The sequence below is a fragment of the Anser cygnoides genome, chromosome 20 (genome assembly GCF_040182565.1).
Source record: "Anser cygnoides isolate HZ-2024a breed goose chromosome 20, Taihu_goose_T2T_genome, whole genome shotgun sequence".
Taxonomy (NCBI): domain Eukaryota; kingdom Metazoa; phylum Chordata; class Aves; order Anseriformes; family Anatidae; genus Anser; species Anser cygnoides.
The window spans coordinates 6642770-6659046 of record NC_089892.1 but is presented as its reverse complement, the minus strand read 5'-3'; the positions used below and the strand labels follow the sequence as shown (position 1 = coordinate 6659046).

Below are 16277 nucleotides of genomic sequence, written 5' to 3'. Positions count from 1 at the left end.
GCGCGGCGCGGGGGGAAAAGGCGGCGAGGGCGGCGGGGCAGTCCGACGGCTCTGTGGCGCAATGGATAGCGCATTGGACTTCTAGCGCGGCGTGACGGGAGTCATTCAAAGGTTGTGGGTTCGAGTCCCACCAGAGTCGCATTTTGCCCCCCGGGGAGGGGGAGGCTCCGGTCCCCCGGTATCAGCGCGGAGACCCCCCCGAGGGCACCGGGGGGGGAAAAACGCGGCTGTGCCAGAGAAAACGAGGGGGGTTCTCTTGTTTTACATGCCTCGCTCACAGTGCGGGGAGCAAGCGGGGAGAAAGCGCGGGGCAGCCCTCACAGCCCCCTTCCAGCCCCACACCACAGGCCTCGGGCCCTGCTGAAGCCCCCTTGGGTTCGGGGGACACGGCGGGGGGGACACGGTGGGGTTCAGCCCCCTTTTTGCCCCCCCACCTCCTCCTCTCTCCTGGAGGAGCTGCTTGCACCAGCGGTGCTGCCGTCAGTCAGCGCCAGCAGCCGGACAGATGTGGGCCGGATGCCGGAGGACGAGGCTATTCCAGGCCCGGAGGTGGATCCCCGCACTTGTTCCATGGCTTTATCTCCCGTTCGGGATGAAAATCATCCTCTCCGTGTCTGGACGTAACAACAAACCACCCTGACGCTTCAAAGCAGGCAGCAAATCGGCAGCAGCCGCTAGTGCAGGATTCCTGGCGTATTTCTGATTCTGTCATCGCCCCTCAAAAAAAAAAAAAACCAACAACCCACACAACAAAACCCAACAAAACCCTCCAGCACGGTGATGTGGCAAAACCGGGAGGCCGACAGCCGAAGCTGCCTGACTTCCTCGAAACCGGGCACGCCGCTGCCCACAGGCCGGCCTGCGGGGCCAGGCTGAGTTTGGGGCCGCGGGGTGTCTCGAGCTGAGGGCACCACGTGTCCCTCGGCATCAGCCATGCCACTGCTATTGGGAACTGGGTGGGAATGAGCCAGGGAAGGAGCGTTTTGGGGCACGGCCCCTCTCTTGGCTTAATAAACACGCACTAGTTGTTGCGGGGCGGCATGTGGTTCAGCAGCAGTGTCACCCCCTTCAGCGCCGGCTATCGGTATTTGGGGTACAGCGTCCCCAGACAGCCAGGCAGCCCCCCGCTGGCAGTGGTAGTGGAGCTGCCACTTGTCTACAGCAAATCCGTCCTGAAAACCACACATTTTTGCATGGCTTGTGCCTGGCCTGCCGAAATCCTCCCTGCTAGCTCCCTCCACTGCCCCCGCCTCTATTCTTACAGATAGGAAAAGCAATGGTAAAGGCCAGCAGAAGCCACGGTGGCACTTAAGTGACGCGGCTGAACAGATGCAGTTTAAAATTATATTACGTGGTATTTGTGCAGCCCTGGCACCGGCCCAGCAGGCGACCTGCAGCCCGGCACTGCCGGCGCTGTGTGAGCATGGCGGACAGGCCTCTGGCCATCCGACCTGCAGCCAAACGCTCTGGGAGCATCAGTTCCTGCACTTCTCGGTCACTGCTCGTGGCTTTCTGAACGAGGTGAATTTTCCCTTCCCTTCGGTTTAACTGCCTCAAAACCCCAACACGTTTCTGATGCAGAAAAGCACGTTTCTGGGTACGGTTTTAGGGCTAATCGCTCCTTTCACCTTGACCAGTATGATACGACAGCCCCCACTCACTCTGTATGTTTATAAAATATCCTTTATTATCTGCTTGAAATAGGACTACAAAATCTGGGAGGGTATTTTGTAAATTACAAGAAATCATCTCAGAATTGGGACTTAGTGTTTTTGTTCGGGACAGGAACTCCCTGCCCCGCAGGACGGCGGCGTGGGTGCACCTGGGGGCAGCGGCACCCACACGTCCTCTTTGCCCTAGCGCTGGGGGTGATTCGCGGCCACGTCCTCCAGGCAATGCTGTGGGATCCCAGCCCTCTGCTCTGCTGCTCGCAGCGACTGCAGCCCACGTGCTGGCGTTAGCACCCGCTTCAGAGGGGCCTTGTCAGAGCCAGGGTTGAAAATGGGGAGTCCCAGTGGAAAGCAAGCCCATCCCTCTGGGCTTGCCCCTAAACACAGCCCTGGTTCCTCCCCTGCCCAGCTCCATGTGCAAATCCCAGCTGCAGCAAGGCTGCTCCAGGAGCGGGACGGGGGATTCGCAGAGCACCGGGCCATGTGGCAACCCCAGCCCGCAGCCCGCTTTGTGCCCCTGTCCCCCTGAGGATGCGTGCCCAGCCGCTTGCCTTTGCCACCACCACAAAGAATGAGAGACCCACGTCAGATCTCCCCATCGGACGGGGAGGTGGGGAGGGCGAGTGGAAGGACAGGGATAACAAACCACGGGCTCCACCACAGATTTTATTAAGCGAGAAGGAATTTCAACAGCAATCCTCCACATACAGAGAGCCACCTGCCTTGTGGCTCTCTGTCGAAGCATTTCACAGCTCTGCAATCCAGCCACTGGCAGTCTGGGTGGCTGTTTAATTAACCCACACAGCAATCAGCTCCCAGACAGCCCAGCACAAACCACCCCAGCAGCCTCCGTTCCTGCTCTCCCAGGATTCAGCCCCTTATTCCCAATCACGCCATTTTGTTGTCTAAGCAGGGGGACAACTCCTACTGAAAACCCAGTACAATCATGCAGATTTCACATTTTTGATGGGGAGGGACTACAGGGAGACCAGTGGCCGCCTGGGATCTTTCCAACAGCAGATTCAGCAGGGATAACATCCAGAGGTATTTCCCCCCTGCTTTTAGAGAGGAAAGAGGAGCCAGGCTGAGCCACCCTGCCCCGGGCCACAGCACACTGCACCAGGACACCGATGTTCTCCCTGCGTGCCAGGGCGTGAGCCGTGTCTGAAAGAACTCCCTGAGCACCGCCAAGCTGCTCTCAGAGGCAAAAAGCACTCACGGTGTGGTAACACAGCCTGTATTCATCCACCATGGGAGCAGAGCTGGGCACCAGCACGGCCCTGGCTGCTGTGCACACCAAACCTGCCCCTGGGCTGCTCTGCAAATCACAGGTTTAGCTCCGACCCAGCACTAACATACGGCTGTAAACCCCTGGGAGGGAGGGAGGAAGGATTTACCTGATTTACCTGTGCAGCATTAGAGCTGCAGAGCACCAAAGTGGTGGTTTGCTCTGCGCCAGCTCTGCTCCCTTCCCATCCCAGCATTTCAGAGCATCAGTTCCAGAGCGTTGCTGCCAGCAGGACCTGGGCAGCCAAACTCAGCTGGCAAAAGCACAGCAGGACTTGCCATCTCTCCACCAAATTACAAACAGCACAAAGGGTCAAGTTTTGTCACGGCAGGGGGAGATGCAGCGTGGCCTCTACCAACAGGAAGTGCCAGCTCTTGACAGGAGAAAACTCAGCCCTGGGACAGGGGCAGCTGGTGGCAGAGCCACACGGGGCTCGCATGGCAGGAGGAGATGGAGTGCTGCAGGGGAGTGGTTGCTGTCTGCCAACAGGGGATCCCCCGTCCCCTCCCTGTAGCTTGAACTCTCACACTTGAACAGCTGGGGGTGGGAGGATGCCAATTTCCTCCCGCAGGGACTCCACGCTCTGCTCCCAGCGCTGCTCGTAATAGATGTTCAGGATGCAGCTGGCATTGCGCCCGCTCCGAATCGCCCAGGGAACCAGCTCCGTAGCCAGGACCTGCAGTTTTCTGGAACAAAGCATGCAGAAGATGTTGGTTTTGATTTTCTCCTCCAAGCCCCTGTTCCAGGCAGATGCAAACCCTGTGCCCCTCCACCCCTCTAGCATTCCTCTTGCTTATCTTATAGGGGAAAACTCAGGCGCTGAAGAGGACACTGAGCTGGGAAGGTTACAGTCAGCAGCAAACCTGAGACCAGAACTCAGGTTAACAGGCAACCCCGTACTGTGCTGGGCCACCAAAACAGATGTGCCGGGGCAGGGAGCAGCACCATAAGGGTCCTGCTGGCTCCAAACGTGCCCGGCTGAGGGCAGCCAGGCTGGGCACCGCTCCTCCTGCCTGGTGCGGTGGGGAAGGGACCCGCTGACAGCCCACGGGAGAGTCTGGGCTGGAAAACATCACCAAGGCTGGCACATCCCCAGGGCAGAGCCTCCCTCGTTGGACCACATCGGCGCCTACCGTGCGTTGAGCCGGACGGGGCCGAACGCTGCTCCCAGGATGCACATTGGCAGCCCTGTCTGGACGGCTTCGAACCATTTCACCACGACCTCGCCTGCGAGGAAGCAAGGAGGCAGTGAGCAGGCAGGGAGCAGGCGGGGAGCGCGATCCCATGCCAGAAGGCCCCTCCTGTGCTACCCACCAGGGACAGCCCAGCAGCCACCCCCGGGAGAGCAGCACGGGGCCATCAATGCCCCAGCAGCTTGGGAAAGGCCTCCCAGCAGGCTGGGTTCCTGCAGACCTTTAGCAATGAGATGCTAAACCCGGATTCCCCCGCACGGCTCTCCCTGTCTCTCAGCATGGGAAAGCCCGTTTCCAACCCCGGTCCTGTCTCAGCCAAAGCCTAAGAGACCTGAAATGCCGGTTCCCACGGGCTCATCAGCAAGGCTCAGCTTGTGACGTGCCACTGAGTCAGACACAAAACGAGGGGAAAGGACACGGGGATACGTGGCTGAGGAACAACCAGGAACCCCCGGCGCTTGTGCCTGTGCTCAGAGCTCGTGACACAGCGCTCCCTGGGTCCTGCACCAAACGCCCACCCACGACCAGTGCATCGCCCTGCAGGGTGACAGAGGGTGCGTGTCCTGTGCTCTCTTGGTGCAGGACAGCGATGCTGCAAACCTTCCCACGTGCCTCTCTGGGCTGAAAGATCAGGGAATCTGCCCGGCCCGGCCCATTCGGTTCCTGGGAGCGGCTGGCGGCCGCACACCGTCACTGGGGTTTGCTGAGCAGCTCAGACCGCCGAGCCCACGGCTGCTCACCCAGCATGTTGGTGGGCATGCCCAGGAGGGTGTGCATCAGGTCGTGAACCTCCCGGTACCGCTGGATCACATACGCCAGCTCTTCGTCATCAACAAACTTGGCTGGCATGCGGGTGTCCGGAGAAACCTTCTGTAAAGGCAAAGAGGTGCGGTTCAGCCCCTCCAGAGCTCAAGCTTCTGGCCTCAGTCGTTAAACAGCAACATGAGTTCCCCGTCAGCACGTCTCCCACCTCCTAATGATGTGGCTGTCAATGACATAGACAAAACCCACAGACTGCACAGCACCCGTGACATACCCAGCATCACGCAACACCCTGCATCACATCCCAGCCTCGCAATTCCCACTAATCCCCTTCATTTCCTGAGGGTGCCCTACAGGTTTCTCTGCGGCTCTAATCTCCCTCTAAAGCTCATCTGTGCTCTTGGCACAGGTTCCCAAGAGACCTATTAGCACCCTATTAAACCCCACACTCACGTTATCCTCCAAAAACCGGACGTATTCGCGGCCCAGCGTGCCGTCCGGCAGCCCCCGCAGCCGGTCCATGTCCAGGGTGGAGAGGCGGATGCGAGGCCGCTCCCTGAAAGGGAAACGCAAGTCAGTGAGCCTCGCCGTGAAACCCCCACGGCTGGGGGGCTGGAGAAATGGGGACCTGGAGCCCCCCATCCCTGCCTCTGCCCTCCCAGGGCATCTTCCTTGCATGGACCCCGACTGCTCCCCACAGGGCCAGCCCCATCCCTCATCGTGCCGGGACACATCATCGCCGAAGGGCTCGACCCGAAGCCTTGGCACTAGGAGCTCCCGTCTCGCTCCCCTCCAGCAGTTCTGGTCGGAAGAATCACGGTCTGCTCCTCGCCGAGCCGCCGCCGTGCTGGCTGGCAGCCAGGCCCGGGAGCAGATCTCCTTAGTGCCCCCTGCAAAGCAGCCAGGACTTCAAAGGAACAGCCCCAGAGAGGGGAGGGAATTTGTTCTAAATGCAGGTTTAGTTTCTTTCCTGCTCGGGCTTTCATCGCCAGCCACGTGGCAGCCATGCACGGAAAGGTCTCCTTGTCCAGGTTGCTGGCAAACAGGCACCGCACGGCCCTGGGACTAAACAAAAGCCTTTTATTTCCATGCAAAGGACAATTTCTTCTCATGATAAAAGCCTCGCAGTGGATCCAGGAACTGCTTAGCTCCTGGAGTGGAGGTGCCAGGGAGATAAGCAGGACCTGCACCAGCTTTACCTTGGCTGCAGACACTTCCTTGTGTGTTTGGTGTCAAAGGGACCTCACCAGCTTGAAAAAAAAAAATACTCGCATGCACAGATCAGACTGCTGCAAATCCCTGCTGCAGCAGCAGGGCAAGGAACGGGTGGGATCGTCGCTCCTCAGCCCTCGGTGTCTGTGCTGTGCCCTCGCTCTGGGCAGTTTCCCCAGGGCACAGCCCCTGCTCCTGGGGCTCTGCGTGCTTTGCTGGGTCGGCATGCAGAGCCCCAGGCAGGATCAGGCTCTGCACAAGCACATGACACGAGGCAGCCTTCCCCTGCCACTTCGTGGAACAACACCCAACCGGCAGGCGTGACGAATAATGAGAAGCAGGGAGAAGGAAAGCAAACGAGCAGTAAGATCGTGGTTAATAAGAGACTTATTAAGTCCCTCCTGCTCCTGAGCCTTGTCGCGCTCGATGAGTCCCTGTAGACATGGAAGCAAAAGCGATCAAGTCTTATCTAGGAAGATAAGAGGCCTCATTTCACAGCTTAAGGAGATGCCGTGGGCGCCTGGAAAAAAGTACGGAGGTGCCCAAGGAGAAGGCAGACCAGGGGAGACGGAGCCTCCAACGCAAGGAGATGCAGCAGCAGGCACAGGGGAGAAAACCCACCGCGTCTGTGGATCTCATCGCAGCTAGGAGAGACAGCACCTGCCAGTGACAGCAGCGAAGCAGAACAGACAGCAGTGCTGAAACAGGGCCCAGGGGCTTCTGCGCTGCTGCCCCCGGACCTGCCACAGGCTCCCGTGATTGTTAAAAATGAAGCGAAATCAGCAAGCGGGAGGCTGGGAGCTAACAAAACGCCTGTGTCCCTGGCGGGCCGGGGAGCACGGGGCTCTCCCTTTACAGGCCCCAAGGAATGGGCTCGGCGGCGACCTCCCTCCTCACCCCAACCCACGGCGGGGAGGGAGAGGTGGAAGGACGGACGGATGCGGGACAGGGACGAGGGACGGGTGTGGATGCGCAGGGACGCACTGGAGGATGCGGTAACCTTCAGGATGGTGTTTCATCTTGTCTCGCAGGTTCGGCAGGGCCAGGCAGCCCGTGGTCTCCCCGAGGACTGCCACCATGTCTGCAAGAGAGAGCGGGCAGTGACGCACGAGCGGCGGGCGCAAGTGCTTGGTTTTGTGCCACCCTCGGTCGGCAGGTGAGGAAACGGGGCAACGATCCCTGAGGCCAGGATCACACGGGGAGCTTGTGGCAAAGAAAATCCCTACTTGGTGAGGATCTTCGGCCTCGGGGCTGCTCCTCCTCGCTGCTGGCTGGGAGATGGGGAGCGGGATGGGGCTGCTGGCACCGCAGGGGCTGGCAGGAGACTGCTGGGGGCCCCTCGCCACCTTCCACAGCCCCATGCCAGGCCCTAGCCCTGCACTTGTGCCTTTCTGAGACGGGAGAAGGAATGAAGCCCCCCGGGCACCAACCAGGGGACGGGGGGCTCGGGGTGGGATTTGCTGGGAGTTACCGGGGGTCGTGGGCAGGGAGCCCACCTTACCGTGCCTGTAGGGGTCCCGGAGGGCCGCCAGCACCGAGCCGGCAGCCAGCAGCGCCTTCTGCAGCGGGCTGGTGGGGATGTGCCCGGGGTACAGCGGGAAGCCCCCCGCCGCCTCCGCCTCCTCCTCCTCATCTTCCTCCTCCCGCCGCTCGGCCCAGGGCCTGCCGCGGCTCAGCCCGGCTCTGCCTGCGGACAGCGGCGGGGCTCAGGGCCCGGCGGGGCCCCCCCGGGCTCTCCGGGGCCGTAGGCACGGGCAGGGTGGGGGGGGGGGGGCGCTTACCTGGGCCACCGGGGGCCGCCCGCAGCAGCGGGACCCCCACGGCCGCCGCCGCCCGCCGCAGCATGCCGCGTCCCCCGCCCCGGAAGCAGCCGGCGGGGCGGAGCGGGTGGCACGGCCCGGCCCGGCCCGGCCCGGCACGGCTCGGCACGGCATGGCGGCACCCCCCCCCGCCGGGCTTTTCGCCGTCTACAAGCCCCCGGGGGTGTCGTGGTGCCGCGTCCGGGACGCGGTGCGGGCTCGGCTGCTGCGCGGTGAGCGGGGGGGGGGGGCGGCGCGGAGGGGGCTGCCCGCGGGGCACCGGGACCCTCCTGGGGGTCCCCGGCTCTTATCCCCCTTCCTCCCCCCCCCCCGGGACCCCCCGGTGTCTTGGCAGAGCTGAACGAGGCCCCGGCGCCCCCCCCGAGGCAGCGCATCCGCTTCCTGCCCGCAGCCCCCGGTGCCGGTGGGGCGCCGGGCTTGGTGCCCGCGTGGGTGCCGGTGCTGGCCGAGCACCCCCTCGGTAAGGGTCTGGGGTCGGGGTGGGGGGTGCCGGGGGGGTGGCGGGGCCGTCCTGACGCCGCTTCTTCCCTTCGCAGTCCGAGGCCCCCGGTTCACGAAGCTGAAGGTCGGCGCTGGTCACCGGCTGGACGTGAAGGCCTCCGGAGTCTTCGGTGGGTCCCTGCCCGCTGCGAGGGCACGGGGAGAGCAGGCGGTGAGGGCTGGGGTGGTGCGGGGCCAGACGGCCGTGCCTCGCCGCCCAGGGGGGAAATAAAAATGCTTAAACATGGGAAAAATGGGTTGTGGGATGCTGGGAGCGCTGGGACGGCGGTGGGCTGCCACCCCGCTGAGGCAACACGCGGCTTTCTGAGACACCGAGCTCGTCCGTGCGGCACCGTTAGTTATGCCCTGTAGTCCAACCGTGCTTCTCAGGCACAGCTTTTAAGGAGACCTGGCCCTGTCTGGAGGGGAAGAAAAGCATCATTGATCGTGCAGTGCTGCCTAAATGCAGGTGAGGGTGAATAACAGGTGCCCCTCTCTCCTGTGTTTCAGTGCTTGGCGTGGGCCACGGGAACAAGCTGCTCACGGACCGGTACCACTGCCACCTGACCAAGGTAGGTGTAGGCCGACTGGGCTCAAAACACCCCAGTGCAATGGCACAGCTGCCCCCTGCCCAGTGCCCCCGCTGGCCTTGTGGCAGAGTCTGAGTCTCAAACCCACCGACACTTCTCAGAGCTTTTCTGGGTCCAGAATTTCATCTTTCATGTGAGTATCCACATGTGGCCTATGCGTAGAGGACACAGGTATCTTTTTGTCCAGCATCGTAGCAGCTTGCACGTTCTGCCAGCTGCACAGTACAGTATTGCTACTCCATTGCTCACTCTTTCCTAGATAAATTACATTCTTTGCTCTTCTTGAAGGTTTACACCGTTGGTGGGCTGTTTGGTAAAGCTACTGAGGACTTCTCGGACACCGGGAAGCTAGTAGAGAAGGCGACATTTGGTAAGGAACTGAGTAAACACATTTAAAAACCAACAAAACAAATAGCATTTCAACTGAATCCAACCAGGTAATTTGCACAATGATAAAAGGTATGCCCTAAATGCTTTCCAGTCTGTGTTTATGCATGCAGCCCACATGCTGCAGACGTCGTAGTCCACCTGTGCTGAATACAACTGCAATAAATACACAGCCAGTCTGAGGCCTGAGCACAGTGGTTGCTGTGTTTGGGGTGAGACCCAGACCTCTCCATAAATCATGTCTTGAGATAGCGGTTAGAAGCTTTTGCTGAATGAGACTCCTCAAACACTTGATAGGAGGAACTGGAGCCAACATCTTGAAATCAATTAAGAAAAATGATTCTTCCTTTGCAGTGCAGTGCTGTGCTGCTTGGCACATTAGCATGGTACAGCAAGTAGAGTTGACTCTGCCCTACTAAAGCCACCTCCCAGCAGTTCTCATCAGCCCATTTAGATGTAACTGCTTGCCAAAGGGATGGTAATACCCTGATGGCACATTTCAGACTGCTGTCTTTCCAGTTTCTGGATGGATAATTGAGACTTTGTTTCTACCTTAATATTTGCAGATCATATCACAAGGGAGAAGCTGGAACGGATTCTCGCTGTCATTCAAGGAACAAATCATAAGGCCCTGCTGATGTACGTATCCAGGGGGGAAATGCAGCTGCCCTGGTACGACTGCCATTTGCTGATCTTTAAAAGAAATGACGTGACTTTGTTTACCATAATCAAAGCCTTTAAAGGTTGGAATGCTAAACAAGAAGTTACATACAGAAGTTACTTGGAGTGCTCTGCACTCCGGTTGGAGGCAGCAGTTAAGCGTCCCTTTTGTGTTCTGAATCTCCAGCTATTTTAGGACCTATTAGCTACAGCAGGACCTACAAAAATATCTTGTAGATGTGACCAAGCACCTCCATCCTAATCTGCGCTACACTACTGACAGTACACATAGCACAGCATTAAAATTATGCAAAAACTTAATGCATAGGCAGTTTTAATAACAAGCACAGCTCTGCTTTAACTGGGAGCGGGTGTATTTTGAATCCCACTGAAGAGAAGTACTCAGTGTCTGCTCTGCTCCCTTTTTCCTTTTCCAGGCATTCTAACATTGATATGAAAACACAAGAGGCGTATGAGCTGGCTGTCAATGGTTTGATTCGTCCCATGGGAAAGAGCCCACCGATAATCACAGCAATCCGATGCCTCCAGTTTGCGCTTCCACAATTCCAGCTAGGTAGGACTGGTACAAACTGCACTGGGGAAGTCTGAGTATATATCATGGCAAACACATTGGTAAAATTCAGTTTCTTGTTAGTAACAATGCAAAATGAATTAGTGGGAACTCTTGTATCAGCTAGTAATCACTGTAGACTTTTGTGATTTGTAGCTTCCAAGATCAAAAGGATCTTAGACTGAGGCAAGAAATCTTGCAAAGTAAATACCTGTGGGAGAAAGTTCTTCCTTATACCAGTATTTTAGTGTAACGCGGCTCAGGGGACGTGGGAGGGTGTTTAAGCATGGTTTGCTTTTCTGCAGTTTGTCTCCTATTCCTCACACATCATTTTTCTCTTATTACGAAGGTCCCTCTTCTTATCCACTTCAAAATAGCTAAACCTCTATACGATTCTTCTGTATCCGTGGGTTTGTTTTCTAAAATATTCATTTCTGGAGGACCCGGGATATCCTGCAGTATTCCACAAAATCATAATCTACCTGTACTGTATCTTAAATAGTCTATTCTACTGAATTGCTTCTTTCAGCATAAGTGTGAGGGCCATCTGCATTTATGGACAAGGTCTGAGCTTGTGCCTTCTCTTTGCCTGTTCTAAAGGAATCTCTCTGATCTTCTAGAAATCCACTGCGTGCATGAGACTCAGCAGCACCTCCGAAAAATAGTTCACGAGATTGGTCTGGAGCTGAAATCATGTGCTGTGTGCACACAAGTGCGAAGAATACGCGATGGTGTTTTCACACTGGACGACGCTCTCCTGAGAACGCAGTGGAACCTGCAGAGCATACGGAATGCAATTTCGGACTGTCAGCTGAAAGTGAGAGCAGAGCTGGAGAAAACACTAGGCCATCAGGATAAAAGCGTTCATAAGATGGCTGCTGAGATGGCCCACGCTGCTGACAGCTGAGCGTGCGCTATGGAAGGAACATCCACAAGCAATCTCTGTAGCACAATAACGTAGCTGCACGCTGACAGAATGATGGACAGCAGAAGGAAAGAGGTTAATTGCAGTTCACTGCCACCCTTGCCTTGAGATGACTTTAATCAGAGAGGCATTTTTTCATTGACAGGCTGTATCTGTTTTTTTTTTTTTTAAGCATTGCAAACAGTTCATTAACAGGAGTTAGCGGTGCCAAAATTCCTGTTGACTTCAGGATTATTAGGTTGCCATGGGATATAGAAACCCATTCCCAAATTGTTTAGCAGCAGGAAATACAGACAGCATCTTACAGAGCCGCGTATTCCCTTGATTGCACAGATTCATTTGTTCCTTGCAACCAGCAGCATAACTTATCTACTGCACAAATTTTTATTTTCCCCCACGTTCTCATAGCAGGAGTGCTTTCCTTCCATTAGCCCCACTTTCAGACACACAAGAGCCCAAAATCAGATTAGAAGGCGGCAGTGCAGGAGAAAACACAGCTTACTTGAAGCAACACAGGGAGATGGTTATAACACAGAGTAGGCGTGTGTGGTGGGCAAAGAGGCTTGTAGAGGACCGATACAAAGATGATTTAAACCTAAGAACTAAAACTGAAAGCGACCCAAGGGGAAAGACACTGTTACAGGGTGCAGTACTTACAGAGCACACAGAATCATTAAAAAAGTTTTTTTTTTTTTTTTTTTTTTTTTTTTAGTACCAAAGGTATTCAGGGGTCTGTGGTATCCTGCCCTTCAGCAGCTGCCTGCAGACAGTATGTACTGCTCTTCCATGAAACTAAGTTCTGTAATACCAGTTGTTCTCTATTAGCTCATTATATATTGACTGGGCTTAGCAGAAATAAACTTTATAAATTTAAATGAAAATTCTTAAGATATACTTGCTGCTACAACATGTGGTGTTTTCCCAGCTACATATCTAAACTACAGACTTGCTAATTTCTAGAGATTTATAAACCTTAGAAAGCAATAGAAGGTATTTGTTCCTCTGCTGGGTTTGGGTAAAGGTGAGCATATTTTGTCCTCGAGGTAGCCCGTAAAGTATAAGGAGCAACTCTGGGAGGAGCACTAAGAGGGGCTGTGGGGAAGCATCTCAGTAGTAGAGTCCAGGCCTGAAGCATCCCTGAAGTCATTAACTCAAAACCTGGACTCTGCCCATTGTTCTGGGTCTCCCTGCGCTGCAACTCGCAGCCAAGGCAGCCGTGGAGCACAGCTGCCTCCACGTGGCGCGTTCCTGTGCCTGCTGCAGACTCACCAAGGGCAGTTCGCTCTTAGCTGCTTGGGTCTGTGCGCATTCATCCGTCGTGGACAATGGAGTGAGATCAGGACACCCTCCGCTGACGGCTGTCTTGTGCTAACTGAAGCGTAAACCGTCACTGCAGAAGTGTGAGTTTCGGAGCTGGCAGAACGCCGGAACAGCTACAGCTGCACCAGTGCTCCTAGAACTGCACGAAGCAGCCAAATTTAGGCTGTACAGTCACCCTCAGTCCTAGCACCTGACACTGAAACATGCACGCTCTCAACACAATTTTGCGTTTAGGACACCGCTCCCTTGCGCAGTGACTCTGCATTTAGAAGTGAGTTAAGGGAATTCTGCCCCGCCCGTTACTGTCACGCTGTCTCCACTACGAGTCCTCAGAAAAGATTTGAATAATAGATCTCAAAGTTGTCTTGGAGCATTTTTTCAGAATTTGTTCCCAAGTTCATTTCATGTTTCCCAGGCTCTTAAAGTGAATTACTGAGAGATGTGACAGCTGCTTTATTCAGATTGGATAGTTCAATACAACTTCACATTTTACTATAGAAATGATAAAAAAAATCTCTAGATACCTGAGCGGTTAAGTACAAAAATACGAAACACTCGAACTTCTCCAAATCCAATCCTAAAAAGCAAAACAAAACCAAACTTCAACCTTCTGTCCTCCATATTTCTAAGGGTTTCTCTCTTCCTTCAAAGCAGCTATTACATTGCACATTTGTATGCCCTCACTTCCTCTATCCATTCAGCAGTAGCTGCTTCCACCTGCAGATCAGCACATCCAAATAGACCCTGGATGTTGAAGAGAAACAAAGGCTCGATGGGTACAGCCTTAGCATCAACCTTGAATTACATTTCCAATAAAAAAGTAAAAATAGTGTTGATCAGGTAGCATACAAAACCGAATTTATCCAAACTCCACATCTCCAACACCCCTTTCCACAAGCAGGAACCAGTTGATAGATTAATAATTTGGCATTCCAAAGCCTCTTAGAACAAGGCTGTTAACAGCTCTCCTGAAGTTTTACATACACACATCTGAGGCAACCTCGTGCTGGTTCTAAACAGGAATGACAGCACGACTCAGTCATCTTTGCAGGATATGGCAGTCTTTAGGTTCAGTGCTAGTCACTGAGCTCCAGATCATACTCGGGGTAAAGCTGCTTTGTAGTAACTCCTCGGATAACAGCTAGAAAAGAAATGAATACCATTGATTTCATTAAATAAAGAGCAAATCGTAGAACCTCCCATAGCTAAGAAACCAATCAAAGATTTTGTAGCTATGCCCCCTGCTTGCCCCACTATTTTTTTAAAGTATATGAATAACAAAGCCGACAGAAGTAAGCAAGGCTTTCCGAATATCAGTAACCCAAATATGGACTAAAATACCTCTAGATGCCAATTATTTCACATATTCTAAGTTCTAATTTGAATCAGTTCTAAGAACATTCCAAGAAAATAAGAGTAGCATTTGTGTTTGCACAAGTGCTTTGTTAACATAAGCCTAAAATTGAAGAATCTTTAACACAAGCTCTGCCTTCATGCACATCATCTGCTTGTATAAAAAGACTTAGTAAGGAGTTCTTCAACAGCCTTCCCGTCCTTACCCAGCTTGCCCAGCAGCATCTGTCCAGCATCTTTAATATCATTATACTCATGGAGCAGAGCGATGTGTTTCTCCAACTCCTCCAGGCTGTAGCCTCTGTAACAAAGCCAGAAAGATCAAAAATGACACAGAGGGATTGCTGCTGCCGCATGGCAAACGCCGCCACTGCTGAACAAACACGTGAGGATATCTGAGATATCCGCACCTGGTGCATCAAAAGCAGAATCTGAAGGCAGAAAGCACAGTTGCTGAAAGTCAAACACGAAATCTACAAGTGTGCAGATCCTCATTTTAAGGGTGTTTCTGTATCAAAACTTCTCAAACAAAACAAAACAAACAAATCCAACCTAATTCTCAGAATCAAGTAGAAACAGGAGTAAGCTGTGGTGAACCCAGTTTACAGGGGTCTCTAATTTGTCAGCAGGGAAAAAAATGTTTATTCTTCAGAATAAGTTAAAAAAATAAACAAGCTATTTGCTTGCCTGGAGCCTCTGTTTCTTGAGTACTAAGCTTTAACCCAGTCACTTTATACATAAAACAGAAGAACATTGCTCCGAGATGGAAAAACAAAGGAAACTCATCCAGGACCAGATGTGGCAGGCCATACAAGGCATGATCTCAGTTTTAAGTCCCACGTGAACAAGCACTTCTGGTGGCATGAGATTCTGTGGTACCATGACCATTAAAATTATTCTGTTCCAATTCACACATAATTCCCTCAACAATATCTGAGGCAAAGCTAAATTTCCTTAACCAAGCTCTAAGAAGAATTCATTTTCCTTTACCAAGCGAACAGTAGAGAATCCCCTTTTGTCTTTAACAGGCCTGCAATTCAAACCAATGCTGTAACCAACACCGAGCAGCACCGGGACAAGAACGGCACCACCACAGACCCCCTTTGCCTCTAATTACCGGACCACACCATGCTTCAAACCCAAAACAACGGCGACACCGCACTGCCAAGGACGCACTCGGACAAGAGCTGTGCGATTTCCTGGTCCAGAGCGAGCTCCTTCTGTCGCAGCTCCTCGATCTCACGGCGCAGGGCTTCTCCGGTGGCCCCGGGAGGGCGGCAGGAGGCTGGGGCCGGGACCTGGGGGCACACACACGGACACAGACAGACAGACACACACAGACAGACACACAGACACGTTACAGCACCCCGTGCTGCTCCCGAGGGGCCTGGGCTCAACACCCACCGTGTGCCCCCGGCAACAGCGGCAGGGCGCCCGTGTCCAGGACCCCTGGGGGTTTGTGAGGTGCCGGCCTGCCCCGGGCGGGGCTGGCAGCGCCCAGCCGAAGGCCGCGGCCCGGCCCCGGGGACTCACCGGGGACTTGAAGCCGCCGCCGCTCCGCCGGGGTCCTCCGGGGGGCCTGCAAAGCAAATGGCGGCTGTCAAGGCCGGGTGGGGAAGGAGGGAGGGGGAGAAGGGGGCAGCGAGACCCGGCTCCTACCTCCGGGGCGGCGGCGGCGCGCTGCGCCCCGAGCTCTCCGGTACCCCCTCCGCCAGGGCGGCCGCTGCCCGCCCGTACCGGCGGCGGCACCACCGGAGCCGCGGGGCGCGCTGGGAGCTGTAGTCCGTGCGGCGCGGGGCGTGCTGGGAGTTGTAGGCGGCCCCCGGCGCGGGGCACGCTGGGGCGGGTAGTTCTCGGCGCCGCGAGGGCTGAGAGGGCCCGGCCGCGGCCCTGGCTCGAGAATGAATGTATCTGTGTGTAGTTAGAGGCGGTGTTTAAGTGGCACAGTAATGTATCCGTGTGTAACTAGAGGTGGCGTTTAGGTGGGGCACGGTAAAGGTATCTGCGTGTGACTAGAGGTGGCGTTTAGGTGAGGCACAGCGTAAT

General features: G+C 55.1%; 3 protein-coding genes and 1 non-coding gene across 5 annotated transcripts; 2 read left to right on the top strand and 2 right to left on the bottom strand.

The window, feature by feature from the left end:
* The first annotated feature begins 47 nt into the window (after positions 1-47).
* TRNAR-UCU (transfer RNA arginine (anticodon UCU)) lies at positions 48-139 on the top strand. The gene is given in 2 exon segments: positions 48-84; positions 104-139. It is a non-coding gene; the product is annotated as a tRNA-Arg (tRNA).
* Positions 140-2323: 2184 nt separating this feature from the next.
* On the bottom strand, positions 2324-8031 carry COQ4 (coenzyme Q4). Its single transcript, XM_066980882.1, has 7 exons — positions 7907-8031; positions 7627-7812; positions 7110-7206; positions 5367-5469; positions 4892-5021; positions 4092-4185; positions 2324-3644 (listed from the first exon to the last, which is right to left on the bottom strand). Exons 1-7 carry the CDS (start codon positions 7968-7970, stop codon positions 3482-3484), a joined length of 837 nt encoding a protein of 278 aa, XP_066836983.1. The 5' UTR covers positions 7971-8031; the 3' UTR covers positions 2324-3481.
* TRUB2 (TruB pseudouridine synthase family member 2) lies at positions 8023-11700 on the top strand. Of its 2 annotated transcripts, XM_066980878.1 has the most exons (8): positions 8023-8157; positions 8280-8405; positions 8482-8556; positions 8936-8997; positions 9304-9385; positions 9969-10041; positions 10500-10636; positions 11254-11700. In XM_066980878.1, the coding sequence occupies exons 1-8, from the start codon at positions 8058-8060 to the stop codon at positions 11538-11540; spliced, it is 942 nt and encodes a 313-aa protein (XP_066836979.1). In that variant the 5' UTR covers positions 8023-8057; the 3' UTR covers positions 11541-11700. The 2 variants fall into 2 exon arrangements, with proteins under 2 accessions (XP_066836979.1, XP_066836980.1); XM_066980879.1 differs by lacking the exon at positions 8280-8405.
* Positions 11701-13316: 1616 nt separating this feature from the next.
* On the bottom strand, positions 13317-16153 carry SWI5 (SWI5 homologous recombination repair protein; the record flags this gene model as incomplete). The annotated part of the gene is made up of 5 exons (XM_048053495.2): positions 13317-14019; positions 14438-14532; positions 15408-15529; positions 15765-15810; positions 15891-16153. Coding segments are annotated over 5 exons (591 nt in total), but the record flags the coding sequence as incomplete, so codon positions are not given.
* Between the last annotated feature and the right edge of the window lie 124 nt (positions 16154-16277).